At 44.3% G+C, this 27,859-nt stretch overlaps 1 protein-coding gene across 1 annotated transcript; it reads left to right on the forward strand.

Moving 5' to 3' along the window:
• The first annotated feature begins 14,543 nt into the window (after positions 1 to 14,543).
• LOC141099881 (proton channel OTOP2-like) lies at positions 14,544 to 25,471 on the forward strand. The gene is made up of 7 exons (XM_073587955.1): positions 14,544 to 14,820; positions 15,639 to 16,014; positions 18,356 to 18,492; positions 19,653 to 19,711; positions 19,869 to 19,996; positions 20,560 to 21,401; positions 24,317 to 25,471. Exons 2-7 carry the CDS (start codon positions 15,648 to 15,650, stop codon positions 24,485 to 24,487), a joined length of 1,704 nt encoding a protein of 567 aa, XP_073444056.1. The 5' UTR covers positions 14,544 to 14,820; positions 15,639 to 15,647; the 3' UTR covers positions 24,488 to 25,471.
• Positions 25,472 to 27,859: the final 2,388 nt, after the last annotated feature.

Genomic DNA, 27,859 nt, shown 5'->3' on the forward strand with positions numbered 1-27,859 from the left:
AAAGTTTGGGGTCACCCAGACATTTTTGTGTTTTCCATGAAAACGCTTACTTTTATTAATCAAATGAGTTGCCAAATGAATTTAAAACTTAGTCCAGACAGTGACAAGGTTCGAAAAAAAGATATTTATTTGAAAAAATAATTTTCTCCTTTGCTTTCGTCAAAGAATGCTTCCTTTGCAGCAATTCCAGCATTGCAGACCTTTGGCATTCTAGCAGTTAATTTGCTGAGGTAATCTGTAGAAATTTTGCCCCATGCTTCCAGAAGCCCCTCCCACAAGTTGGTTTGGCTTGATGGGCACTTTTTGCCTACCATACTGTCAAGCTGCTAACACAACAGCTCAATGGGGTTAAGATCTGGTGACTGCGCTGGCCACTCCATTACAGATAGAAAACCAGCTGCCTGCTTCTTCCCTAAATAGTTTTTGTATTATTTGGAGGTGTTCTTTTGGTCATTGTCCTGTTGTAGGATGAAATTGGCTCCAATCAAGCGATGTCCACAGGGTATGGCATGGCGTTGCAAAATGGAGTGATAGCCTTCCTTATTCAAAATCCCTTTTACCTTGTACAAATCTCCCACTTTACCAGCACCAAAGCAACCTCAGACCATCACATTACCTCCCCCATGCTTAACAGATGGCGTCAGGCACTCTTCCAGCATCTTTTCAGTTGTTCTGCATCTCACAAATGTTCTTCTGTGTGATCCAAACACCTCAAACTTGGATTCGTCTGTCCATAACACTTTTTTACAATCTTCCTCTGTCCAATGTCTGTGTTCTATTGCCCATATTAATCATTTCCTTTTATTAACCAGTCTCAGATATGGCTTTTTCTTTGCCACTCTGCCCTGAAGGCCAGCATCCCAGAGTCGCCTCTTCACTGTAGATGTTGACACTGGCGTTTTGCATGTACTATTTATTTAAGCAGCCACTTGAGGACCTGTGAGGCATTGATTTCTCAAACTACAGACTCTAATGTACTTGTCTTGTTGCTCAGTTGTGCAGAGGGGGCTCCCACTTCTTTTTCTACTCTGGTTACAGCCTGTTTGTGCTCTCCTCTGAAGGGAGTAGTACACACCGTTGTTAGAAATCTTTAGTTTCTTGGCAATTTCTCGCATGGAATAGCCTTCATTTCTAATGTAAGGTAGCGCTTATTGTTAGTGTTGAGAGACACTCACTTGGTTGCGATATTGAGGCACACAGGAACACTTTCACTTAAAACAGTCCAATGCAGTTTATTGTGCCATCATAAACCGCACCGTAAGCCATGTTATACTTCACAGGCTTACACATAGTCCATAACATTACATAGTTCACGGCTTTTGTCAGTAAACACGCTGGACCTCTTTGTCCAGTTACCGTGAGCGACCACACGCCATACAGTTCATTAATGTCCATAGAATATCACAGGCACCAACAGTTATATCCCCATGTCCCGGGTTACCTCGCAGGAGCTCCGGCTCCAGATGCCGACTCTTTGTCAGTCCTCTCTTTCCCAGGGAATCTGCCAAACTGAGATCACCATCCTGGACAACGCCTTGCTCACCAGGCCACCTGACAGTCCAAATCCACAGACGGATGGTAGCTCTCCCAATGCAGCGCCGTCTCTGACTCTGAAAACACACGTGGCCTGTCCGTGTGCTGTTTAGGAAGTCCGTCCCCCACTTGGAACAGTCCAACACACAGGCCTCACCGGGTGCTATTCAGGGATCCGATCCTGCTCCCAGGATCTCCCAACACACCGGCCTCACCAGGTCCAGGACCTCAACGGGTGCTATTCAGGATGTCCGTCCCCTCCTGAGACCATCCAACACTCACGTCTCACCAGGTGCTATTCAGGGATCCTATCCTACTCCCAGGATCTCCCAACACACCGGCCTCACCAGGTCCAAGGTCGCAAAACGTGCTCCAGGGATCCGATCCTCCTCCCAGGATCTCCCAACACAGACCTTAGAGGACCTTGCAGTCTGAACCATTCAGGTACACACACTCTCCCCATGTGACCAACCCTGGTCACATTATATGGTCCGTAACCACACCCACAGGTGAGGCATGGATCACATGGTCATGACCTCACTACAGGTCCTATTCCAAACATACAGCCACACACACAGGCTTTACTTTGGGCGTTCAGACACACGCTCCTGGGTGAGTTTGTAGATGACTGGTCCTACCCATCTCACCAAGTCACCTGGAGGCTTCCCTAATACACAGTAACAAACCCTCAGCAGTAGATCTGATCAGTACACGTTTCAGCTTCCATCACAGGGCCACCCACCCTGTGATACATATCGGCCATTTACAATCCTGCCGCTCATCATTTCCTCATCACAATAAAGGAAACACCTGCATGCATGTCCTGGGAATGCCATACAGCGCCCCCTAGCTGTCACAGGGGTCACTGCATCACACTAAGAACAATAATAGACTGTCGAGTTTCATATGAAAGTTCTTTTTTTCTGGTCATTTTGAGAGTTTAATGGAACCAACAAATGGAATGCTCCGGATTCTCAACTAGCTCAAAGTAAAGTCAGGATTATAGCTTCTCTAATCAGCCAAACTGTTTTCAGCTGTGCTATCAAACTTTCACAAGGGTTTTCAAGGGTGTTCTAACCATCCATTAGCCTTCTTACACAGTTAGCAAACCAAAAGTACCATAAGAACACTGGAGTCATGGTTGTTGGAAATGGGCCTCTATACAATTATGAAGATATTGCATTACAAACCAGATGTTTGCAGCTAGAATAGTCATATACCACATTAACAATGTATAGAGTGTATTTCTGAATCATTTAATGTTAGCTTCATTGGAAAAAACTGTGCTTTTCTTTCAAAAAATAAGGAAATTTCTAAGTGACCCTAAACTTTTGAACGGTAGTGTATGTTCCAACCCCATGGATAGAGATGAACACCTTGGTCGCCTCAGAAAGAACTTTTTGAATCAGGGCTACCATCCAAGAACAATTGAAAACCAGATTACAAAAGCCACCAGAAAATCAAGGAATCACCTGCTACATTACAAAGCTAAAGAAGAAAATAACAGGGTGCCTCTAGTAGTCACCTACAACATCTGGAGGTGCTAAGGGGAGCTGCACAGAAATTACAACCTTTACTACAAATAGATGTCCGATTACAATCCATTTTTCCAGACACCCCATTACTGTGTTTTAGGCAACCCCCAAATCTAAGAAGCATCATTGTCTGAAGCTCCTTGTCCTCTCCAACAGCTGCAGGAACCTTTCCTTGCAACCACAAAAAATTGTAAAACCTGTCCATTTATAATGACCACGGACAAGATAAAGATACCAAATTGACATCAGGACTACAAGATCCCAGATACTTTCAGCTGCATCACATCTAATGCGGTGTACCTAATTATTTGTACTAAATGCCCAACTAGGGGTCTGTATGTAGTGGAGACAGGGCAAAAGCTTAGAACAAGGATGAATTCTCACCGCCACACAAAAAGAGAAAAAAAATGTATCTATCTGTGGCCAAATATTTTTGTATGCCTGATCACAGCACCATGGACCTGAAATTACTTGTATTGACAGGTAACTTCACATCTCAGAGAGACAAGAGAGTCTGGGAGTAAAAACCTAGGACAACCTTTGACACACTTGGTGCAGGAATGAATGTGTCTCATGGATTTATGTCTTTTACATCAATTAAGGAAATTGCTCCCCATACTTTGTGGGGGCATCACAACACAGAACCAGACCTCAATCAGAGGACAACAAAACTTTCACTCCTTATCTATGAACTGTTCCAAAATTTATGGACATAACTGTTTATCACTTTTCCATAATGACAGTTCTGTGCTGTGATGTGTATAAATATGTGATTCTTCAGATTTTGTATTAGTCTATATGCCTGATGAAGAGACCTGAGTCTCGAAAGCTTGCAATTTGTTACCATGTTTTCAGTTAGCCATTAAAAGGTATCAACCTCTGAGGATTCTCAATTCCAAATATTTTTCTAGACAGATATTCTAATTTAAAGATAAAGACAAATAAATTTAGCAGCCATGATTGTTTGATAAAATGCTAATGTTAAAGGTTGAACAAAATTAAAATTATTTGGGGATTAGTGAGTAAATGTGCAGATGTTACATAGTTACCTAATTACACAGGTTGAAAAAAAAAAACCTAGGTCCATCAAGTTCAATCTTTCTCCACCAATTGTGCATTTTGTCACTAAATTAACTACAACCCACAATGTTATGTGTATTGAGGAAATCATCCAGACCTTTTTTAAAAGCTGTTATAGTGTCTGCCACTGCTACCTCTTGTGGTCAAGCATTCCACATTTTGGCGTCAGCATTCAGTGATGCTCACCTTTCAATGTGAAATTGAGTGAAGCAGTACAACCTTTCAACTTATAGAAGCCTAGGTGCAGTCTGTTGCTTCTATTCTAGGCACTTTGTGGACACATACCAAAAACTAACACTCCTAACCCTTAGTTTACAAACAACTCTTTTTCTGCAATTCTGCTGTTGTCCTTAAAAAAGTCTTCCAAACCTGGTTGGCAGCCCCTACAACCACCCCCATTTATTACTTGAAAAACGTAGTTTAGCTTTGAATGGACTGAGTGGATGCATCTTTACAACATGTGACTTTATCTTTGATAAAGGTCCCATGGGTTATATATTTTTTAGATCATTGTGTCTGTAAAAATAGGGCACTTTTTTCTCGTGTTCGTCCAAAAATGTAAGACTCTCATGATTTTTTTGAAGCTGAAGAAACTACAGATTATTATGACTGCAATCATCATCATTTTACAGTTTAAAGTGAATGCATCTGTATTCATCTCAGAATTATGGGCTGTAGACATGTATTACTTATAACCATAACCATTATAGTTTTGTTATGTGTCCATAAAAAATACTATCTGTCCATGATTTTTTGAGAATTTGTCGAAAAAAAAAATAAAAAATCAGGTTGGCAACCTTGTCTTGAGTTGGGATCTTGGGTCTGGATCAGGTCCTCATTCTCCACCCTCTCTTTTTTTTTTTTTTTAAATGTCTAATTGGACTTCCTACATAGTACTGTTTCCCAAAGCTGGATTCCTTCACAGAAAAACACAAGTGTACTAAGGAAAGCTAGACAAACATCACTGCCGTATTACACATAATACTGTTGTGGATGAGTCATCTCCGGCACATAAACCTACAGCCATTCACCCTTCCTGGAAAGTATTGAACTGGATGATACCTAAGTGTTTCTTTTTCTAAAGGAAGGTCTGTCAGGATATCAGTGGAAGACATAGATTTGCATACTATTTGCCATACATTTCCCCTCAACCATTTCCTGTTAGCTGTATTACTGTGTTGCAAAAGTTATTGAAAATGCTCAATGAAAACATTTTGGAAAAATAAATGTTTCTAAATGTGTCCATAAAAACAGACTACAATCTTTTTTTTTACTGGAACTTTGTAGTTGTTTCTAAGGAAACCGCAGAAATCAACTGACAAAATGTAAAATGTCATACGAAACCTACACTTTTGGTCATCTGGTCATTTAAACACTCAGAAATGTATAAAAATAATGAACTTATTAATTGGTGAAGAGGAAAATCCATGGCACTCACCAACAATTAAAATCCATCTTCTCTATTTTGAAAAGGAACTTAAAAATATGATAGACCAGGGTGACATACAGATGTGATACAGCCGCTTGTATATCCCCCTGGCCTGTTATCTTTTAAGGGTAATTAAAAAATGAGATTGATTTTAACTGTTAGGGAATGTTGCCACGGTCAGTAACCGGCAGCGCTTTGAACGCAGCACGTGTCTGCTGCGTCCAAAGCGCTGCCGGCTTTTGAACGCATCTGATTCTGCATGTGTTCTTTGAACTGTTCGGATTCACCACATCCAATACATTGCACTCTGCAAGATAAATGGACGTGCTGCGGCCGTGCACGCATAGTGGGAATGGGACTTCTTGAAATTCCATCCACTATGCTGTAACATCTGGCTGCTGCGGATTGGACGCTGCTGATGTACGCAGCATCCCACTCGCAGGGTTTACTGACCGTGGGAGCATACCATAAGTGAGTGCCATTGATTTTCTTCTCAGCTAGGAAGGGCATTGAACAATGCACCACTATATAATATATACAGTGCTATAGCAGCAATTTTTTGGTTATCTTACACTGATGGGCAAAAGGGTAACATTGTTTTGAAATGTTAACTTTCATGCTCCATATCGATCATAGAATCATAGAATCATAGAATCATAGAATCGTAGAGTTGGAAGGGACCTCCTGGGCCATCTGGTCCAACCCCCTGCTCAAAGCAGGATTCGCTAAATCATCCCAGTTAGATGTCTGTCCAGCCTCTGTTTGAAGACTTCCATTGAAGGAGAACTCACCACTTCTCGTGGCAGCCTGTTCCACTCATTGATCACTCTAACTGTCAAAAAGTTTTTTCTAATATCTAATCTGTGTCTCCTCCCATTCAGCTTCATCCCATTGCTTCTAGTCTTTCCTTGTGCAAATGAGAATAAAGTTGATCCTTCTACAATGTGACAGTACTTTTTCGAATGTGAGACTATCATAATTTTATAGACAATCATCTCTTTTTCTAGCTCTCGCTCCGGCTCTCTGGCGCCCTCTAACCTTCCTGCTTCTTCTCTCCCGCTCTGTTGAGAGCCCCCTGCTGGCTGCTGGCGTCCTCAGCTCCTTTTATTCTTGCTCCGCCCCCATCCCTGCTAAATCTCTCTCTGGTCCATCCTCCAATTTTGTCTCGTGGAAACAGTCCCCCTAGGAACCTTGGTGACAGTCCCCTTGGTTCAGGTCCGGTTACACAGCAGGGACTCCCTCTCCTACATCTATATGGGTAATTGTGACCTTTGAGGTATTTGTAAGAAACATTCCAATGTATACCTTGTATATCTCCAACTTACGAGAGTGTATAGAGACACAGCACGTGTTGCGCAAAGGATCCTATTATAAAAAAATGAAGTATTTATTTTTCTACTATATTTGTTCTGTAGTTCCAAGCATCAAAGGAAAGGTATCCCCTTTCCATTTGGTCTATCAAAGGCGAAAAAGACATTGGACATGAATCATCAAACCTTTTACCAGTATTCTGGCGTAAAAAGCTTTAAAGAAGAAGAGAAGCAGCGGCTGAAGGGACTGGAGGGAGACTCACCGCAGACAGGAGGGAGACGGCACAGAGCTGTACAGCAGAGAGACATCGACTGCGCTCCTCGCGGCCGCCACTGCCCAATTTCAGCCCGTGGCTGCAGCCTACCCGCTGCAGCCCGCAGCCAATGCCGCTCAACTCCAGCCCACGGCTGCGGCCCATCCGTTGCCACCTGCGGCCTCCGCAGCTCAACCCCAGCCCGCAGCTGTGGCCTACCCGCTGCCGGCCGCGGCCTCCGCGGCTCGATTCCAGACCGCGGCTGCGGCCTAGCCGCTGTCGCCCGCGGCCATCGACTACAGCCTGCGACTGTGGCCTACTCGCCGCCACCCGTGATCGCCGCTGCCCGGCCCCAACCTGTGGTTGCGGCCTACACGTCTTGGGCCCCAGCCAATGCCATCCCGCCTCCGCTGGGAGGCGCAACGTAGAGGAACTCTTCAGAGGCCTGCTGTGCCCCCACTCCGCCTGGACGTAGGAATGCCCGAAGCTTGCACCAAATCCTCGTCGGCTGGGCCCAGCCGCTGAAACGCCAAAGCAACATCGACCACCACTCGGCCGGACGTCAGAAGAGGATAAGTGACACGTTGTAGTTAATAACCTATAGTTTTCTGGACCCGTAGTCGGCCACACCGCGGCCCTGTAGTTACTGGTCTCGACCGGGTAGTCGTGTTCGTGTTACCTGTGTATTCTTGTTTTGATCCCTGCGAGTATAATTGCTTTTAGCTTGTTGGTTGCTCAAGATAGCCCTCATAGGGACAAATATATATAAAAAGTTACATCCTAAGTTCATCCTGTCTCCCGTCTCGTCACTGCATCCCGCGTACCTGCGAATACCTACATTTGGCGTAGTCGGCAGGATGCAGTCTCCGAGCGCGAGGGGAGGTGCTGTTTACCAGGGGGGCAACGGTGGGCCCGAGTCCAGTCTATCCTTGGGGGCTATGCTGAGTAATCTACCCAGGTTCTCCAGCAGCAATACTATGCTGTGGAGCTGGACGAAGCGGATGCGAGGGCTATTTAGGATGCATCGGATGACCCCTGATCTAGAGGCAGAAGTGGCCCTAATGGCGTTAGATGGGGAGGCCCGGGATTCCGTAATGTTGAGGCCCCTGGGACAGCGAAACACCTTCGTCAGGGTGTTACAGATTTTAGAGGAGACCCATGGGGACCTGACTGATGTGGGAGAACTGAGAACCTGGATGTTTAGTCGCATGCAGAAAGAGGGGGAAACAGTGATGTAATATATGAATGTTTTGCAGGAATTTATTGTAGCCATTGAGAGTAAGGATGGGGTCGGCGTGGGGACCGTGGACGTGATATTACGTGACCTTTAAATGATAGGGCTACGGGACACCCTGACAAAAACAGGCTCTGCGTGAACGGGTACGAATGGACCCGCATCTGACCTTTTTGGAGATAGGAAAGGAGGCACGTGCTTGGGAACAGGAGCAAGGGGTGACAGTCCCTGTGGGGATGGCCCGAAGTATCGAAGCATCCATAAGTGAACCCCACTGGGTACAAGAAATGGGGCAAGAGCTGCGAAGTATTAAAGGCGAATTGGCTGAAGCGAAAAAAGAGGCCAAGGCCACAAGAAGTCGGCTAGGCCCGAGCAAGGAAAGCACATACCATCGCGGTCCTCACCAAAGTCGGTTCCCACGACCACTCGCATGTTACGATTGTGGAGGATTGGGACACTCCACCCGAGAGTGCCCATGTTGTAGGAGGAACCTGCCCCGCCGTCCATTAAAACCAGAGGGCCCTGAGCTGGGGAGACGCCGCTTGGAGCCAGGACCCACCACGTGGGACGTGGGGTGGTGGAGGTCACGAAGATCTGGTTGCGAAGTGTCCACTAATTTGGACAGAGTTCGAAGGCCGCGCAGTATGGTGCTTGGTGGATATGGGGTCGCAAGTTACTACCATGCCGGAAACCTACTACCGGCAGCACTTCCCCAAAGCCACTAGGCCCCAATGGGTGTCCGTGAAAAAGCTGGTGGCCGCCAACCACCTACCAATCCCCGTTGTCAGAGTAGCCTGGATGCAGATCTCGATGGGCAGCAAGCAATTAGGCCGGCGAGGCGTGGTCCTGACTCGAGGGGACCCAGGCGAGAAACACGCTGTCACCCTGGGCATGAATATACTAAAGGAGTTCGGCAGCCTTCTCCTCAGTGAACCCGCCCAAGAGACTTTGAAACAGTGGAGTTTCCGTACACTGCAGGGGCAGATCTTTCAGCAGCTGGTGCGAAAGGCGCGAGTCCAAGATGACTGCCGGGAGGGAGAGGTGCTGTGGAGAGTGATCGCACCTGCGACTCCTCAGCTCGTGCTGCCGCCAGGACAGACAGTAGTCACCCTGCCCGTCCGGGCCCATGTGCCTCTGGAAGGAGTAGAGGTGCAGGTGGAGCCATGCTTCTCTGAGCACTTACCAACGGGCTCCTGGTGGCTCACGCCCTAGCCACCATGCAGAAGGGGACAGCCCTTATGCGCTATATCAATCTGGAGGATCAAGACATCATCCTGAAAACCCGCACCGAAATGGCAAAACTGGTGAAACCACTGGAGGTGCTCCCGGCCCCGGCGATACAGCTGGGGGTGAGCGTGAGGGATCCCTGGGCCGTGACTGTACACTCCATGCAGACCGCAGAGTCGCCGCCTGAGCAGGAAGGGTGAGTAATTTTGGAAAATATACGAGCGAAACTCAAATACACCAGGTAGAAGCTCTTCTGGGCAATTACAGAGAGGAATTCACCAGCCACGAAGACGACTTCGGGTGCACCACGGCTCTCACCCACGGCATCCCCACCGAAGGAACGGCCCCCAATAGAGAACGATATCGGCAGATCCCTCCGCAATTATACCAAGAAGTGAAGACTCTGTTGGGCCAAATGCTGCAAAAGGGATTATCCGGGAAAGCCAAAGCCCCTGGGCAGCCCCCATCGTGCTGGTGCGGAAGAAAGATGGCACACTACGGTTCTGCGTGGACTACGGGAAGCTGAATGATTGTACTATCGAAGACTCATATCTGATTCCCCGTATCGAGTAGTCCCTGTCAGCCCTGGGGAAGGCGAAATATTTCTCTACCCTGGACTTGGCCAGTGGATACTGGCAGGTGCCAATGTCGGAGGAAGATCGTGCAAAAACCACCTTCATCTTGCCCATGGGACTGTTTGAATTAAATTGTATGCCGTTCAGCCTGGCCAACATCCCAGGAACCTTCCAGCGACTAATGGAGCGGTGTCTGGGTGACCTAAACTTCAAGGCCATCCTAATATACTTGGACGACATCATCATCTATGGCGCCATGTTTGAGGACCGCTTGCAACGTCTAGGCCAGGTGCTCGGTCGGCTACAAAAGTACGGGTTGAAGGTGAAGCCCCAGAAATGCCATCTGTTTCGGATGCATATCGAATATCTGGGGCATGTTGTTTCCGCCGAGGGCGTGAGACCGTCTATGGAGAAGGTCGCTGTGATACGGGAGTGGCCTACTCCCGAGACGGAAAAAGATATACGAGCCTTTCTGGGGTTGGCCGGATATTACCGTCGCTTCGTAACGAATTTTTACCGCCGGGCCCGAGCCCTGCAAGATCTGCTGAAGGGAGCCCCTGCCGGGGCGAATAGTTGGAAGATTCAGTGGTGAGAACCGCAGGAAGAGGCCTTCCGAGATCTCAAAACCGCACTCTCAAATGCCCCAGTGCTTGATTAAGTAGATTTCTCGCAGCTGTTCATACTTCACACCGAAAGGAGCTTACACGGGCTAGGGGCTGTATTGTCACAAGTCCAAGACGGCCGAGAAAGAGTGATCGTTTATGGTAGTTGATCACTCCACGACGCCGAATGTTATCCCGACAATTACAGCTCCTTTAAGCTCAAGCTCCTCAAGGTAGTGTGGGCCATGACGGAGCGAGTACCTGGCAGGCTCTGAGGTAGTGGTACGAACTGATAACAACCCACTGGCCCACCTCGATAATGCCAAATTGGGGGCCCTGGAGCAATGATGAGTGGCCCGAATGGCCAAATTCAAATATAAAATCATCTATAAATGGGGAGCGGAGAACATGTATGCCGAAGCCCTCTCCAGGATACGTACGACTCCTGGGCGAAGCCGAGACGACGAGCTAGAAGGAGAGGAAACCCCGTTCGCTCTGGCCCCCGCCGGAATCACAGCTACAACCTGAGAGCAATCCCACATAGGACTCGCAAGGGTCATACTAGAACAATCCTGGGATAAATGGGTCCAACAACAGCAGGTAGATGGCGAGATTGGGCCCCTGCGCTGTGTGAATTAACTAAACTACCCGAGCAACAGGCTCCAGCGCAGACAATTGTAACAGCGGCACCCCTCGAACGCTTGATGATAGACTATTTAACCATCGGTCCCGCTCACCAGGAGTATGAACATTGTCTAGTCATGGTGGACCATTTCACCAAATTCACCATGGTAACCCCTACCCGAGATGAAACTTCGGAATCGGCCGCCTACGCGATTTGTAAAAACTTTATCCAAGTATACAGCTGCCTCCAACGGATCTATTCAGACCAAAGGTGCGTGCTTCCTGAGAAAAGTAATTATACCGCTTATATGGTATCGATAAATCCCGAACCACTCCATACCACCCTCAAGGTAATGGGGCCTGCAAGTGATTTAATCGGACATTAATCCAAATGCTACGCACCCTGGAAAGCGATAGGAAGGCCCGCTGGCCCAAATATACCCCACAACTGGTCTGGATTTATAACAACCGGGTACACCAAGTAACTGGCTACACTCCGTATTCGCTGCTATTCAGCCGGAAAGGCAAGGGGATCACAGACGTAGAGTTAAACCCGGAGGAGGAACAACCATGGACAGGGGTCTCCTCGTGGGTCCGGAATCACCGGTATCGGCTGCAAACCCTGCAACGAATCATCCACACAAAACTTCAGGACCTGGAAACCCCCAGGCTGGACCTCGCCTCAATCCACCGACCTCCAAGCAGGGGATCGTTACTCGTACGAGATCAGCGCCCCCAAAACAAATTGGAACACCGCTGGGAAGAAAGTCCCTACCGTGTACAGAGCCGAGTAAGCCCTGTTGGGCCAGTATACGAAATACAATCTGAAAAAGATGGAGACCACCCTATCCGTACCGTACACCGCAATATGCTACGACCCTGTACTTCCACAGACCATGCACGACCCGAGGCCACTCCTCATGTCTCAGAACCTCTGCCAGCAGTATGGAATGAGTACGATGAGGAAGACCCTCCGGCGGTACAAACGGACACTTCAAAAAATAATAGTCCAGCAGATCCAGTCCATCCACCATCTTCCACCACCCCAGAGGACTCCACCACAGTCGAACCACGACACTCCGAGCGGTCACCAGCTGGTAAATCCCCCGAATGCTACGAACAGGACCAGTTCGTGTGGCAGAAAAGACTTTCATATTGAAAAAACAGCCCAGGCTCCTCCAAACCCTCGCCTGAGGACTGGCGAGCATACAGGAAGGGGGAGTGTAGGAGGGGGAGTCCCCGCTGTGTAACCAGACTGGAACCAAGGGGACTGTCACCAAGGTTCCTAGGGGGACTGTTTTGGGGGACATAATTGGATGACAGACCAGAGAGGGTTCTAGAAGGGATGGGGGCGAAGCAATTATAAAAGGAGCTGAGGACTCCAGCAGGGTTCACTCGACAGAGCTGGAGAGAAGAAGCAGGAAGGCTAGAGGGCGCCAGAGAGCCAGAGCGAGAGCTAAAACAAGAGAGCAGCAGCTGGAGGGACTGGAGCGAGACTCACCGCAGACAGGAGGGAAACGACACCGAGACATACAGCAGAGAGACACCGACTGCCCAACCGCACTCCTCGAGGCCGCCACAGCCCGACTTCAGCCCGTGGCTGCGGCCCATCCGCTGCCGCCCGCTGCCACCGCGGATCAACCCCAGCCCACGGCTGCAGCCTACCCCATGCCTCCCGCGGCCTCCGCGGCTCGATTCCAGACCGCTACCCCTACCCGCTGTCGCCCGCTGCTGCGACTTGTTCACCGCCACCAGCGGTCGCCGCTGCCCAGCCCCAAATTGTGGTTGCGGCCTACACGCCTCGGGCCCCGGCCAACGCCATCCCGCCTCCGCTGGGAGGCGCAATGCAGAGGAACTCTTCAGGGGCCTGTTAGGCCCCCACTCCGCCTGGGCGTGGGAACGCCCAAAGCCTGCGCCAAATCCTCGTCGGCTGGGCCCAGCGGCTGAAACGCCGAAGCAGCATCGACCACCACTCGGCCGGACGTCAGAGCAGGATAAGTGACACGTTGTAGTTAATAACCTATAGGTTTCTGGACTCGTAGTCGGCCACACCGCGACCATATAGTTACCGATCTCGACCGGGTAGTTGTGTTCGTGTTACCTGTGTATTCTTGTTTTGATCCCTGAGAGGATAATTGCTGTTAACATGTCGGTTACTCAAGATAGCCCTCATAGGGACAAATATATATAAAAAGTTACATCCTGAGTTCATCCGGTCTCCCGTCTCATCACTGCATCCCGCGTACCTGTGAATACCTACACAGACATGGAATAACACTCACTATAACTAGTGTATAGTCCTAGATTTGCTAGGATTTTGGCCATTGTGCACTTTGCTAATTAATATTTATGATCATATACTGTATATTGCAGGTTACACAAAAATTCAATTGCAAACATAACTATTCTGCTATTTTCAATAAACCCTTTGGCGTTTCAGGATATAAAGGAATGCTCATTCTAAATTACAAAGCAAATGTATATTACAATGCAATTAATAAAATAGCTACTAATATCATTGATACATATGTATGAATATATTTGTAGACGTTCTCAAAGCTAAAAGTATCAAGGGGGAATTACAATTCAAATGACTTCCTGTCCCATTGCAGACAAGAGGGGTCAGCCTCTCCGGCTGATAACAGAAAACAACATACTATATCCAAATTTTCCTGAAATAGATTTTAGCATTAAAATAGTATCCAAATGTCTTTAGACCATATATTGTTGTCACAGAACACAGTTTATTGTTTTATGTCCTGTGGGATTTTTGATATGTTCTGTAATATATGTGTCACAGAATGAAATATAGCAGCCCAATAGATTTTACAGAGAGATTGAAATTTGGAAATCAGTTGTTGGCCCTCTGTGAGAAAAGAAAATTCTACAGTAAATGCTATAAGATATGTGGTGTTCTTTTCTGTCCTTTGTATATTAGGGGCCTTAAATCAAAAGTCAGTGGGTTCAGAATGAAGCGTTTATAATGTCTTACTATCACAGTGTGTAAATCAGTCCTAGAAACAGTGTAATCTGGAAAAAAGAGGAAGCTCATCCCAGATCAAAGGACCAAAACATGACTAGTTTATCGCATATAAATAGAGAATCTAGACCAAAGTCATTAAATTCACTAGTACGTTACTTATAGACTAAGGTAGATGTTCAAACCTTGGGCTGAAAGATTGTTTTAAAGATAGCTCAAAACACAAACCATACAAAAAAAATCCAAAACCTGAAACAAGACAACATATACATTGTCCTAAAGAATTGCAGGACTACAATCTGAAATAATCTTGGTATGAACAAAGACCCGGAAGACGATCGTCAACTCTTCTGAAACTGACTCCGGTATTACAGAACCGATTCCTGAGAGTTCAAGAGTTTTAATAAAACCATCCTGCATTCTGAGAGGCACAACAGGTAAGAAAAGTTTCATTGTACGGTAGACACATAGCCAAAATATTGAATGAAGCGTTCTTAGTCATTTCCCCATTAAATCTAATATTTTGTTTAGTTCATTACATATATTGTTTAGTTCATTACAGTTAGCATTAATTACACTTTAGCTGCAGATTGAAATGTTACTTAGTGTATAAGAAGTATAAGAATTTGGAACCAGGAAAATTCAGCACAAATATACAGCGATAACAGTGCCAAGTGACCCCCTGGGGCCTGATTCTGTGAGAAAAATCCTCCAACAGTGTGAAACCTGTCCTATGACACATAGGCTTTAAATTGAACATCAAACCTAATAATCGATATCTTATCCCAACAATGACACAAAGAACTCTCACTTTTCCCACAAAGTTCTGTCCTCTCCCACTGAAAGTAATTTACATATTTCTGCTCTTAGCAATTCACATGCTATTCTCTCGAAGGCTATCCATCACTATACTACTTACTTTCAGCAATCTTCTATTCAGATTCTGTAATGTATCTAGATTTCCATACAACCACAATATCTTATATTTAGGTTTTTACATATGGGATGGGAGTTATAGGTAAGCAACCGGAATGTTATCTGCTCAACAATTTTCAATCAAATGAGATACATATTATATATGTGCTTCATGGCTATATATATATATATACTGTATATATAACTTTAATTATTGTCACATAGTTTGCTCATATAGATTTGCAAATTCAGATTTCCAAATGTGATAGGAAAAGAAAAGACTAAGAAGCAAAAGGCATGCACAATTGGAAGAAAGTAAGCTGGGAAACTTATTTTCCAGGACTTGACTATGGGGGACATAAGTGTTGACACCATTTCTCCGGTCACTGAGTCTTCCCTACAAAATGACGCAAAGTTTGAGAAGATCAGTATTGACCAGCATTCCTTGGTTGCTGTTGAGCCCCCTGTGTTGTGGAAGAAAGGAGGTCGCTTGCTGTCTGGGCATCTGGGGTTAAATGTGCTGCTGTTGGCCATCGTCCTTGTTAGCAGTGGGGCTTTCTATGATGTGGCAGTGGTTGAACGGGAGGTGCTCTCTTTGCTCTGCGTTCTTATGGGCCTCACCGGCTGCTGGATGATGGTTTACCTGCTCTGGACATCTAGAGAGGATCGTCACATAAACCTAAAGGACTCCCATGCTGGACCCATCTGGCTGAGAGGTAAGGACAAGTATAGAATGGTGGACAATCATGTGGTAGATATGGAGATCAATGTAGTAGAAACACTTAGATTTATTTTATTTTATGGATATTTCCTATTTAATGCTACATGCCAAATTCACTAAGACAAATTAGTTCTATACATAACTGTATAGAAAATGAACAAATAAATTAAATAATCTGTGAGATAGGATTTTGATTTCATATTTTGATATGAAGCTTCTTTCTAAAGTATGGAAAGACTTGTGGTAAGAGAAGCTCTGGAAAGGTCACATGGGGCAGTTGGCTTGGAGTTCTTGAGCAGCTACAACAAATACAATATACATTGCCAATTTTCAAATTTACTAGCAAATTGTTATTATTACCTCATATGCCTTTCAATCATCTCTTATAAGCCACCATTCCTAAGCACAGTTTTGAGTGTAGGAGTGCATGTATTTTTATATATTGCATATGTAATTGATAAAAATAAACTAACAGTTCTAATTCTTTGCAGCATTTTTTCCACACTTGCCCAAAACCTTTGCACAGTACAGTGTATAGAGAAAGAGAGAGACAATATTTACATTTTACTCACAGTATTACACAAAAGTGAGTACACCCCTCACATTTTTGTAAATATCTTATTATATAATACATGGGACAACACTGAAGATATGACACTTTGATACAATGTACAGTAGTCAGTGTACAGCTTGTATAACAGTGTAACTTTGCTGTTCCCTCTAAATAATTCAACAAACAGCAATTAATGTCTAAAGCGCTGACAAGAAAAGTGAATACATCCCTAAGTAAAAATGGCCAAATTGTGCCCTCTATTATTTTCACGTGTCTTAACTCACTTGGGCATGGAGTTCACTAGAGCTTCACAGATTACCACTGGAATCCTCTTCCACGCCTCCATGACAACACCACAGAGCTGGTTGATGTTAGAACCTTGCGTTCTTCCACCTTTCGTTTGAGGATGACCAACAAATGATCAATAGGGTTTACGTCTGGAGACATACTTGGCCAGTCAAGCACTTTTACTCTCAGATTTTTTCGCAAGGATTTAGTCATCTTGGAGGTGTTTTTGGGGTCTTTATCATGTTGGAATACTGCCCTGCAGCCCAGTTCTCAAAGGGAGGGGATCAAGCTCTGCCTTATTATGTCATAGTACATGTTGGCATTCATGGTTCCCTCGATGAACTGCATACAGCTCCTCTCAGCCAGCAGCACTCATTCCTCCTCAAACCATTACACTCCCGCCACCATGCTTAACTGTAGGCAAGACACACTTGTCTTTGTACTCCTCACTTGGTTGCTGCCACACACACTTGACACCATTTGAACCAAATAAGCTTATCTTGGTCTCATCAGCCCACAGGTAGAGTTGAGCGACTTTGGTCGGATCGGGTTTCATGCAACAAAATTTGTTTTAGATGAAACTGGTCTGACTAGGACAAAAAAAGTCGGAGCTTCGTCCGAAACCCGACCCCAATGCAAGACAATGGGAAATAAAGGTCAGCATTGAGCGGATGACATTCATCCACTCAATGCCGACTTTTATTCCCCATTGACTTGCATTGGGGTCGGGTTTCGGATGAAACTCCGACTTTTTTTGCCCTAGTCGGACCAGTTTCATCTGAAACAAATTTTGTTTCATGAAACCAGATTCGACCAAAGTCGCTCAACTCTACCCACAGGACATGGTTCCAGTAATCCAGGTCTTTAGTCTGCTTGTCTCCAGCAAAGTGTTTACAGGCTTTCTTGTGCATCATCTTTAGAAGAGTTTCCTTCTGGGACGACAGCCAGTTCTGAGTGGAACCTCTCTTGTTAAACCTCTGCATGGTCTTGGCCACCATGTGCAAAAAATAAATCTTTTTTTCAGATCTTCAGAAAATTCTTTGCCATGAGGGACCATGTTGAACTTCCAGTAACCAGTATGAATGAGTGTGTGAGCGATAACACCAAATTTAATACACCTGGTCCCCATTCACACCTGAGACCTTGTAACACTAAAAAGTCACTGGGCTCCAGGGAGGAAAAAAGGCTAATTGGGCACAATTTTGTTGCTAGCGGTTTCGACATTAAAGCCTGTGTGTTGCGTTATTTAAAGAGCACACCAATTATACACTGTTATAAATGTGTACACTGACTATTTTACCTTGTATCAAAGTGTCATATCTTCAGTGTGGCCTGATGAAAATACAGTATATAATAAAATATTTCCAAAAATGTGAGGGGTGTACTCACTTGTGTGATATACCATATATTTTTGGCTGACTATATTAGTGCACACTAAAGACACAAGCTGGCAACTGTCTCGAACTTTCTTATCTTTTTGTCATATTTTACGTAGTCGGACTGGCTGTTTTTGGAGTTTGTTCGTTGGTTCTTGATGTGCTGAAGATTGGGAAATCAGTCAGTCTGGCTCACTGTGGATCTCCCATCCAAATTGTATATCCAGTCTTTCAAGGCCTGTTTGTAGTGCTGCAGGTAAGATTTGTGAACTGCATCTAAAAATACTTTCCTAACACTTTTTCTTTAAAGGGAACCTGTCACCAGGTTTTCACCATCTAAAGTAGGGCAAGCACCTGCAGGTCCTCATAAATAGCATTCTAATATTCTGTGTATATGTCACCGATCCCGCTCTGCAAGGCAAAAAAAAGCACCTTTTATTATACTCACCAACAGCGTGGTCCGATCTTGATCTAGCTCCACCTCTCTTCTTGTGATTGCCGTCCTCCTTCCTTGGTTCATGTGGGTAATGCATCCTATGTCATTCACACAGCATCCTCCATCGCACTCCTACACAGACACACCTCTCTTTGCCTTGCCGAAGGCAGAGCAAAGTACTGTAATGCGCATTCGCGGTGAAAGGCCAAAGAACGCTGGTGCATGCGCACTACAATACTTTGCTCTGCCCTCGGCAGTACAGAGAGAAGTGCTCCCGAGTAGCACCGCAATGGAGGGCATTGTGTGGATAACATACTACTTGAGATGAGAGTACCCGAATTGTAAAGTTCAGGGCTCGTACCGTGTCAAGTGATGAACTCTAAACACAAACTTCTCCTGGAAGTCTGTTTAATGGTTTGGGAAGGAGACAGAGGTAAAGTGAGAGAGAGAGAAATAGAGAGAAGATTGTTCAGCTCCAAAGTTTGAGTCCCCATTCATTTTTATGGGGTTCAGGTTCAAGTTCAGGTGCAGTTCTGGTACCAGAAGAAAACTTTGGACTAAAGTTCGGACGAACCGGAACTTCCATGGGTCCGCCAATCCCTATATAGGATTTATCATTCACAAGAAGCAGGGAAGGAGGACGGCGAACGCAAGAAGAGAGGAGGCGCCAGATCAAGACCAGAGATTTCCATCACACTGGATCATGCTGTCTGTGAGTATAATAAAGCTATTTGTTTTGTTTTGCAGAGCGGATTGGGGACATATATACAGCATTTTAGAATGCTATATATAAGGACGTACAGTTGCTGGCCCTACGTTATATGGGAAAAACCTGTTGACGGGTTCCCTTTACCTGTAGCTATTTTTGTAAACCTGAACTATCTATAAAATGTTATTGATCCAATCATTTTTGATTAGTTTTGTAGTATTTGAATTAAGATGTGAAAATGATATTGTGATTACATGAATTTCCTATACAGACGTACTTCCTCTGGATCTCTTGCCAAAACTGTGTTCAGACTCACATGAACCTAACCAGGTAAGAACTAATGAAGAATTCTGGTGAATAATCCTAGGTTATGTAATTTCTTATGAAAATGTACAGCACAGTATATAAATGTTAGATAATTTGCAATGTAATCTAATGGGTGAAATCAAAGCAACTTTAATGTAGTTTTAATAATCATGTATTATAGGTGCGGCCTCATGCTAACTCTCAGCACTAATCTAGCGATCTGGATGGCTGCAGTCACAGATGAATCTCTTCACCAGACCCCTAGTGGTAATAGTGGTAACTCATCTGGTGGACACAGGATTGCTAGAGGTAAGACGTCTCAGTTTTAAAAGACTTTTTTTTTATCTGTGTCAAACGTTAAAATAATGGGCCTCTTTCCTGCGCAACGTCTATTATATGGTGAATTAGAAAGTGTTGCTTTAGCTTTTTTTGAACCCAGACAAATATATGTTGGAATTGTCTAAATAGCAATCTTCCACAGTCTGATTGCTAGAATCACACATTGTTTCGTGACAGACGTTTTTTAGTTGCAAAGCCGCATAGAATTTTAGATACCTTACAAATGATGTCCAATTGCATCAGTAGACTGTAGGTTACCATATTTAAGGAGTCAAACACTCAAACAACTAGTCTTTAGTCTGCTGTTGTCCTGACACTGAAGTTACATAGGATTTGACCTCCTCCAGATGTTTTTTCAGAACCTTTCCACTACAAAGATAGATATTCCCTTAAGAACACCCTACAACATCTACTTTTAGTGTGATATGAGCTCCATGGTTGCCATATGCTCTTGGCTGATCTGTATGCCACTAAAAATGTCAATTATATTTTAAATTGTGCTAATTAAAACAGAACATCCTCTTTTGTTTCAGCTGGTGGAGGATCTGGTGACTGTGCATGCAATACTCCTCTGTGCGATACATTCCAGACAGGATATTATTACTTGTACCCCTTTAATATTGAATATAGCCTCTTCGCTTCAGCCTTGTCATACGTGATGTGGAAGAATGTAGGCCGAGTAATGAGCCAGCATTCTCATCACGCACATCATTCCATCCGTCCAAATAAACTTTTTGTGGGAATTATCTTTGGAGTTGGGGTCCTTGTGGCCGGCCTAGGTGTCTTCATTGTATATGAGATTGAAGTTCCTGAGGAAAAATCAAAGCTACGAGCACTTGAAATGTTTTACATCTTCAATATTGTAGCTCTCAGCCTGATGAGTATTAGCTCACTTGCTGGGTCAATCATCTTCAGATATGACAAGAGGGATTCGGACAGTCACAAAAACCCCACAAGAAGCCTTGATGTAGGTTTACTGATAATTGCTGCCCTTGGCAAATACTGTATTGCCTATTTCTCAATAGTAGCCATTGTAGCCACTTCTCCTGGGAGCCTCATTGCTCATTTAAACTTGGTGTACTCACTGCTCATGATTGTGCAGCACACCCTGCAGAACTTCTTCATCATAGAAGGACTTCATAGAGAACCATTCAGTGATGGACACTCAGAACACCACCCTTCAGTAGATGAAGTTTACACCAATCCGGCAGTTACAGTTCCTCAGGGAAATCACTCAGAAGCCCAACATGGACATGAGCTGGATTCAAACTGTAATGGGATTGTTGCTCACTCCAATCAAAAGAATACTCGAGCAGTCTGGAAAAGGATGGCGCTGAAGGAGATCTCTTTATTCCTGCTCATCTCCAATATCATTGTAAGTTAATTCTCCAATAGACAGGGATGTCATTTGATACACTTGTTATATTTGTTTTATTTTCATCGTCCTTCTATAGACTAAAGATATTATAAGTTGCCTAAGGGTAAGGACAGACATCCAGCTAAGCATATATAGCCTTAACAAGCATGTGGACATTTCCAAAAGTGGTTCTAGTTCATTTTAAGGAATGTGTATTGAAGATGCATATGTACACCTTAATCATGTATGCCTTGTTGAAGTTGTGTCCAGTTTTCTTGATTAGAGATGTGCCGTCCCCACCTCCCTTTTTGCTGAGCCTTTGGGGCCTAATTTGATGGTGCTCTTGTCTACAAGATAGCCATTGATTGTGGAGCATCTGACCAGATAGTCACCCAGCCTTCTCCACTGTACTAGTTACTAACGTGCAATGTGTTACTACAGAGGAGGATGAAAATCAAGGTTGGTCACATAATCCCTCATCACCAAGTCATCTTATGGATGTAAGGCCATCCTGATGTGACCAGGAGAGAAGCTGTAAAAGTTGGAGGTGCTCCACTAAGAAAGCAGTAGGCAACGTAAACAATAGAAATATGATTATATTGCATCCGTTTGATACATCTCTTAAAGGGGTGGTCTTCTTTTGTGAAATCCTCATCCTCTAACACAGTTTGATGTAAAAAAAAAAACATGTTATATTTACCACCCTCAGTCTCCACTACTCCTTATTATGTCTGGCATTGGCTGCAGCGCTTACGTCACTTCAACAGTGCAGCAATCAATATGTGAGCTGAGCAGCTCTGCCAGTGTAGGTGGAATGCCCCCGCTCAATGCCGCAACCAATGCCAGACGTAGGGAGCAGTGGCAGAGACTCATCAGTGGACCCGGAGATAGTAAGTACAGAGTGGTTTGTTTTATTATGCCAAATTAATCCAGTGGGCAAAGATTTCAACTCCTTAAGGCTGAATTTGTGTTTCATGGTCTATGTACTAACCACAATGCTCTGTCCCAAACCAGACTCATAGGCATGTATGAGGCCGCTAGCTCAGGACAAGGGGACCAGTGGTAGGACCAGGCATGGCGGTCCATACCCAGACCATAAAACAGAGATGTGTGAATTCTGCCTTAGGGCTAATTCCCACTTGCGATCCATTTAGAAGAGTGCAATCCGATAAAATATCGGATTGCACTCGCCCCAATGTTTTCTTATGTTGCAGCGCACATCTGCGATTATTTTCTCATGCCGATTAGGCATGTGAAAATAATAGTAGCATGCTGCGATTGCAACCGAGAATAGGATTGCACGCACCCATATAAGTCTATGTGTGCAAGTGACCCAACGCCGCGCACTCGTATGTCACCAGAGTATAGTGCGATTCCCACCGACATCGGCAGCAGAGGAGATGGAGAAATTACTTTCTCCGTCTCCTCCGCAGCTGTGCTGTGATTCTCTTATGCGAGAGGATCGGAGCACAGAGCACTGACACTCGGCTTCCGCTTGCAGCAGAGCTGGAGACAAAGGATATTAGCACCTCGCAACCGATGCTCTCTTGCATGAGAGAATCGTCATTTCGGAACCCGGCCTTACAGTAAATATATAATGGCAAACCCCTTTACCTGTAGCCAGAGACCTGCTGGATACAGGGTTGGACTGGCCCACCAGAGAACTGGAGAATCCTCCGGTGGGCCCTACCTTCTCCTTCAGGAGAGTTCATAGTGCAAATCTTGCAGCTGGTATGGGGCTCTGGAGTGAGGGAGAAAGGTGGGCCCTCAGAATCATATCCTCTGGTGGGCCCAATGTTCATCAGTCTGACACTGGCTGGATATATGTATGCCTCAGGAAGAGCACAGTTCCTTAAATAGCTTGATAAATAGAGACAATCAAAAAAGTCAATACTCCCATCAAAATAGGTGAAAGCAATACACATTTATTATATGCCCATGTACGCAATGTTTCAGCCCAGTGTGCTGCGCTTTTTTTAAACCATAATATGGTGTCAGAAGTACCTATGACAAGAGGTATTACTCACCCCATCCCACTCTTTATATGTATTTGGGACTCCGGCGTATTGCAAATTAAAAATGTATCCTTCCTATCTATTTGATAAGTGTCTTTGTGGTGATCTTTCTAATATAAAAATTCCCTCTGTTTTTCATGGATAGAACATGTACCAATTATAGTCTAAAGGGTTGTTCACATGTTCTTGTTTTTTCACGGAATGTGTGTCTACAAAAAAATCATAGAGACATGTCCAATTTTGACCCAAATCACAGATCACCCATGCAAGTCTATGATTCCATGAAAATCACGGACAGCACACAGATGTCATTCGTGTGTCCATGTTTGGTATTGCAAGTAGTGGTAGAGACTTTGCAATTTCATATATACTCTATATAATGATTTTTTTTCTCATTGGTCCTATAGCTATCTCTATGTACACAACTAAAAGTAAGGCTATGGAACATTTAGATTGTGAGCCCCATTGGGGACAGTGATGATAATGTGTGCAAACTGTAAAGCGCTGCGGAATATGTTAGCGCTATATAAAAATAAAGATTATTATTATTGAGCAGGAATGGCATTTTATCTATGATGAGTAGTACTTTGAGTTGTAGGGAAAAAAATCTATGATTAAATTTATATTTTCTTTTTAACTATGACATGTGCGTTGCAATAAGTGGAAAAATTAATTCCATTTTCAGGACCTTCATTTCAATGTACCGAGCTATTAAAAAAAAAAAAAATTTGCCCCACAAGAAAAAGCTGATGCATCGAGTTTCAATGTATTGATAATTATCCATGCTGAGATATATTTTAAAAGTTGATTTATTATTTAGAACACTCAGGGGTTAACCTGAGTGAATTGCTAAAAGTGAATTGCTATAAATGACTCCGTTAATTGTGTGTATAACTATATTGTGTCGTATTCTCCTAGTTCTGGATCATGCCTGCCTTCGGTGCTCGTCCGCAATTTGATAATGAACTGGAGATGAACTTCTATGGAGAATCCATGTGGATTGCGATAGTAAACATTGGCCTTCCATTTGGGATCTTCTACAGGATGCATGCCGTGGCCAGCCTTCTGGAGGTTTATGTCATTTCATAGCATAACTGGTGTCATGGCAGAACAAAAGAAGATCATGGTAAATCTAGATGGCTATGGAAGGCATTAAAGAGTTAGTGTATTTTTTCCATGGCTTACCTATATTTGTAGTGGTTGTGACACCAATATTATCCATGGCAAGTCATTTATTGTACATATGTTTGTTGAATTCTATCATGAGAAACTGTGAATGCAATGATTTTATTTGAGGTTATTTAAAGGCCATGAGTTCTTTTGCTAAATCCTACCAGAAAGGTATAAGTGAACCTTTTCCTAGGGTTCAAAGCTCTTTCTGAAATGACTGATTCATTAGATGATATCTTTCTGTGCAACGCAGCTTAAATGTGTAATTTCAGCATAAAGTATTAGATACAAGTATACAACATCATATTAGGAACATTGCCGAGGATGACTCACTGTAATGCGAAAGGTGAGAAACCTGTTGAAAGGAATCTGTCAGCAGGTTTTCACTATTTAATCTGAGATCAGCATGATCTAAAGGCAGAGATCCTTTTCCAGTGATGTGTCACTTACTAGGCTGTGTGTTGTTGATTTCATAAAATCAGTATTTTATCAGCAGGAGATTATCATTATAGTTGTCTTGTGCCTTGTGGCGCTCTTGCTGTGTGTAACCATACCCCCATCAATGATTGGCAGCTTTCTGCCTGTGCACAGTGTACATAGAACGCTGCCAATCAGTAGTGCGGGCGGTGATGGAGCTCAGCATTCAAAGAAATGCTACATCTGCAGCAGAGAAAACAGTGAATATATCAAAATAACCAACCAGTAAGTGACACATTAATGGAATTTAGGTCTCTGCACCTACATTATGCCGATGTCAGACTACCTAGCAAAAATTTGGTGACAGATTCTCTTTTGTTTGTATAAAAAAAAACAATAAATATAAATGCGAAATCTACCATGATTTATTGTATCTGGAGATAATACAATTAATAAAGCATACGCAAAAAAAAAATCCAAAATGAACACTTTCATGTACAGAACAATAAATATAGAAAGAATGTGTCTTTTTCAGTTGCACACTTACATGTAGTACTATGCTAACACACATACAGGAGCGTAATGATCACAAGGGGGATCCACCAATGCCAGCACCTCAGCTGGATGTGCATCCGAGCATGCAGATTCAACTCAAATGTATTTCGACACAAAGACCCACTAGAATTCTGCTCTGCAATACAGTTGTGGCCAAAAGTATTGACACCCCTGCAATTCTGTCAGATAATACTCAGTTTCTTCCTGAAAATGATTGCAAACACAAATTCTTTGTTATTATTATCTTCATTTAATTTGTCTTAAATGAAAAAACACAAAAAGAATGGTCCTAAAGCCAAATTGGATATAATTCCACACCAAACATAAAAAAGAGGGTGGACAAAAGTATTGGCACTGTTTGAAAAATCATGTGATGCTTCTCTAATTTGTGTAATTAACAGCACCTGTAACTTACCTGTGGCACCTAACAAGTATTGGCAATAACTAAATCACACTTGCAGCCAGTTGACATGGATTAAAGTTGACTCAACCTCTGTCCTGTGTCCTTGTGTGTACCACATTGAGCATGGAGAAAAGAAAGAAGACCAAAGAACTGTCTGAGGACTTGAGAAACCAAATTGTGAGGAAGCATGAGCAATCTCAAGGCTACAACTCCATCTCCAAAGACCTGAATGTTCCTGTGTCAACCGTGCGCAGTGTCATCAAGAAGTTTAAAGCCCATGGCACTGTGGCTAACCTCCCTAGATGTGGGCGGAAAAGAAAAATTGACAAGAGATTTCAACGCAAGATTGTGCGGATGTTGGATAAAGAACCTCGACTAACATCCAAACAAGTTCAAGCTGCCCTCCAGTCCGAGGGTACAACAGTGTCAACCCGTACTATCCGTCGGCATCTGAATGAAAAGGGACTGTATGGTAGGAGACTGTCATGTCGGACGCTATTCACACCACAGCGTTCGGCAGGCAGAGGTAGTTCCACCTCCGTCCACTATAGCCTCAGTGGCGCCGGCTTGATTTTCTCAGGCTATCTGGGGTTAATCTAGCTGGAGATCAGCTTGGATGTTTGGTCACGCCCACGGTCTTTAAATAGTCGTGCTGGCCTATGGGCGTCGCCGATTATAGCTTGTGTTTCATACCAAGTGGTTCTGGTCTGGAGTGGAGGTGTTGGAGAGAGAGAGATTCGTATCTAGTGGCGTATGATCCGTTGTTACCTTTTCGCCTTCCCATATTTGTGTTTTGTTGTACCCTGTTCACATTACTGTATAGTCCTGTGTGTATGCGGCGCGGTGCAGTTTAAGTTCTCCCTGTCTGTCATTACTGTGTGGGGCTTTGGTGGTTTGTCTCCTCACTGGGTGGAGGGTGGAGGGTTAAGCTTAGGGCTGAGCAGGAGATAAGGAAAGGTTGGAGGCTCAGGCATTTGCACCATCAGCAAAAACCCTGGGTTGAGGGTCAGACAGGGTTTCCCCTAGTTAAAGGGACACCACAGGGGCCCCGGGTATTTCAGCCTTAGTTGACCTAAGCCCCGCGTGACAGAGACCGAGGAAGACCCCACTTCTTACCCCGAGACATAAAACAGCCAGGCTGGAGTTTGGCAAAACTTACCTGAAAAAGCCTAAAACGTTTTGGAAGAATGTTCTCTGGTCAGATGAGACAAAAGTAGAGCTTTTTGGGCAAAGGCATCAACATAGAGTTTACAGGAGAAAAAAAGAGGCATTCAAAATTCAAAAAAAAAAACACAGTCCCTACAGTCAAACATGGCGGAGGTTCCCTGATGTTTTGGGGTTGCTTTGCTGCCTCTGGCACTGGACTGCTTGACCGTGTGCATGGCATTATGAAGTCTGAAGACCACCAACAAATTTTGCAGCATAATGTAGGGCCCAGTGTGAGAAAGCTGGCTCTCCCTCAGAGGTCATGGGTCTTCCAGCAGGACAATCACCGAAAACACACTTCAAAAAGCACTAGAAAATGGTTTGTGAGAAAGCACTGGAGACTTCTAAGGTGGCCAGCAATGAGTCCAGACCTGAATCCCATAGAACACCTGTGGAGAGATCTAAAAATGGCAGTTTGGAGAAGGCACCCTTCAAATATCAGGGACCTGGAGCAGTTTGCCAAAGAAGAATGGTCTAAAATTCCAGCAGAGCATTGTAAGAAACTCATTGATGGTTACCGGAAGCGGTTGGTCGCAGTTATTATGGCTAAAGGTTGTGCAACCAAGTATTAGGCTGAGGGTGCCAATACTTTTGTCTGGCCCATTTTTGGAGTTTTGTGTGAAATGATCAATGTTTTGCTTTTTGCTTCATTCTGTTTTGTGTTTTTTCATTTAAGACAAATTAAATGAGGATAATAATACCAAAGAATT

Source organism: Dendrobates tinctorius, unplaced genomic scaffold (genome assembly GCF_039654945.1).
Source record: "Dendrobates tinctorius isolate UK_male_01 unplaced genomic scaffold, ASM3965494v1 ptg000103l, whole genome shotgun sequence".
NCBI lineage: Eukaryota > Metazoa > Chordata > Amphibia > Anura > Dendrobatidae > Dendrobates > Dendrobates tinctorius.

Excerpts from the sequence above, each read along its gene's own strand:
- LOC141099881 (XM_073587955.1), top strand. The coding sequence starts at position 15,648 with ATGGGGGACATAAGTGTTGACACCATTTCTCCGGTCACTGAGTCTTCC. Across the intron at positions 16,015-18,355 it reads TGGACCCATCTGGCTGAGAG|TCGGACTGGCTGTTTTTGGA; the intron begins GTAAGGACAAGT and ends TATTTTACGTAG. Across the intron at positions 19,997-20,559 it reads TGGACACAGGATTGCTAGAG|CTGGTGGAGGATCTGGTGAC; the intron begins GTAAGACGTCTC and ends CTTTTGTTTCAG.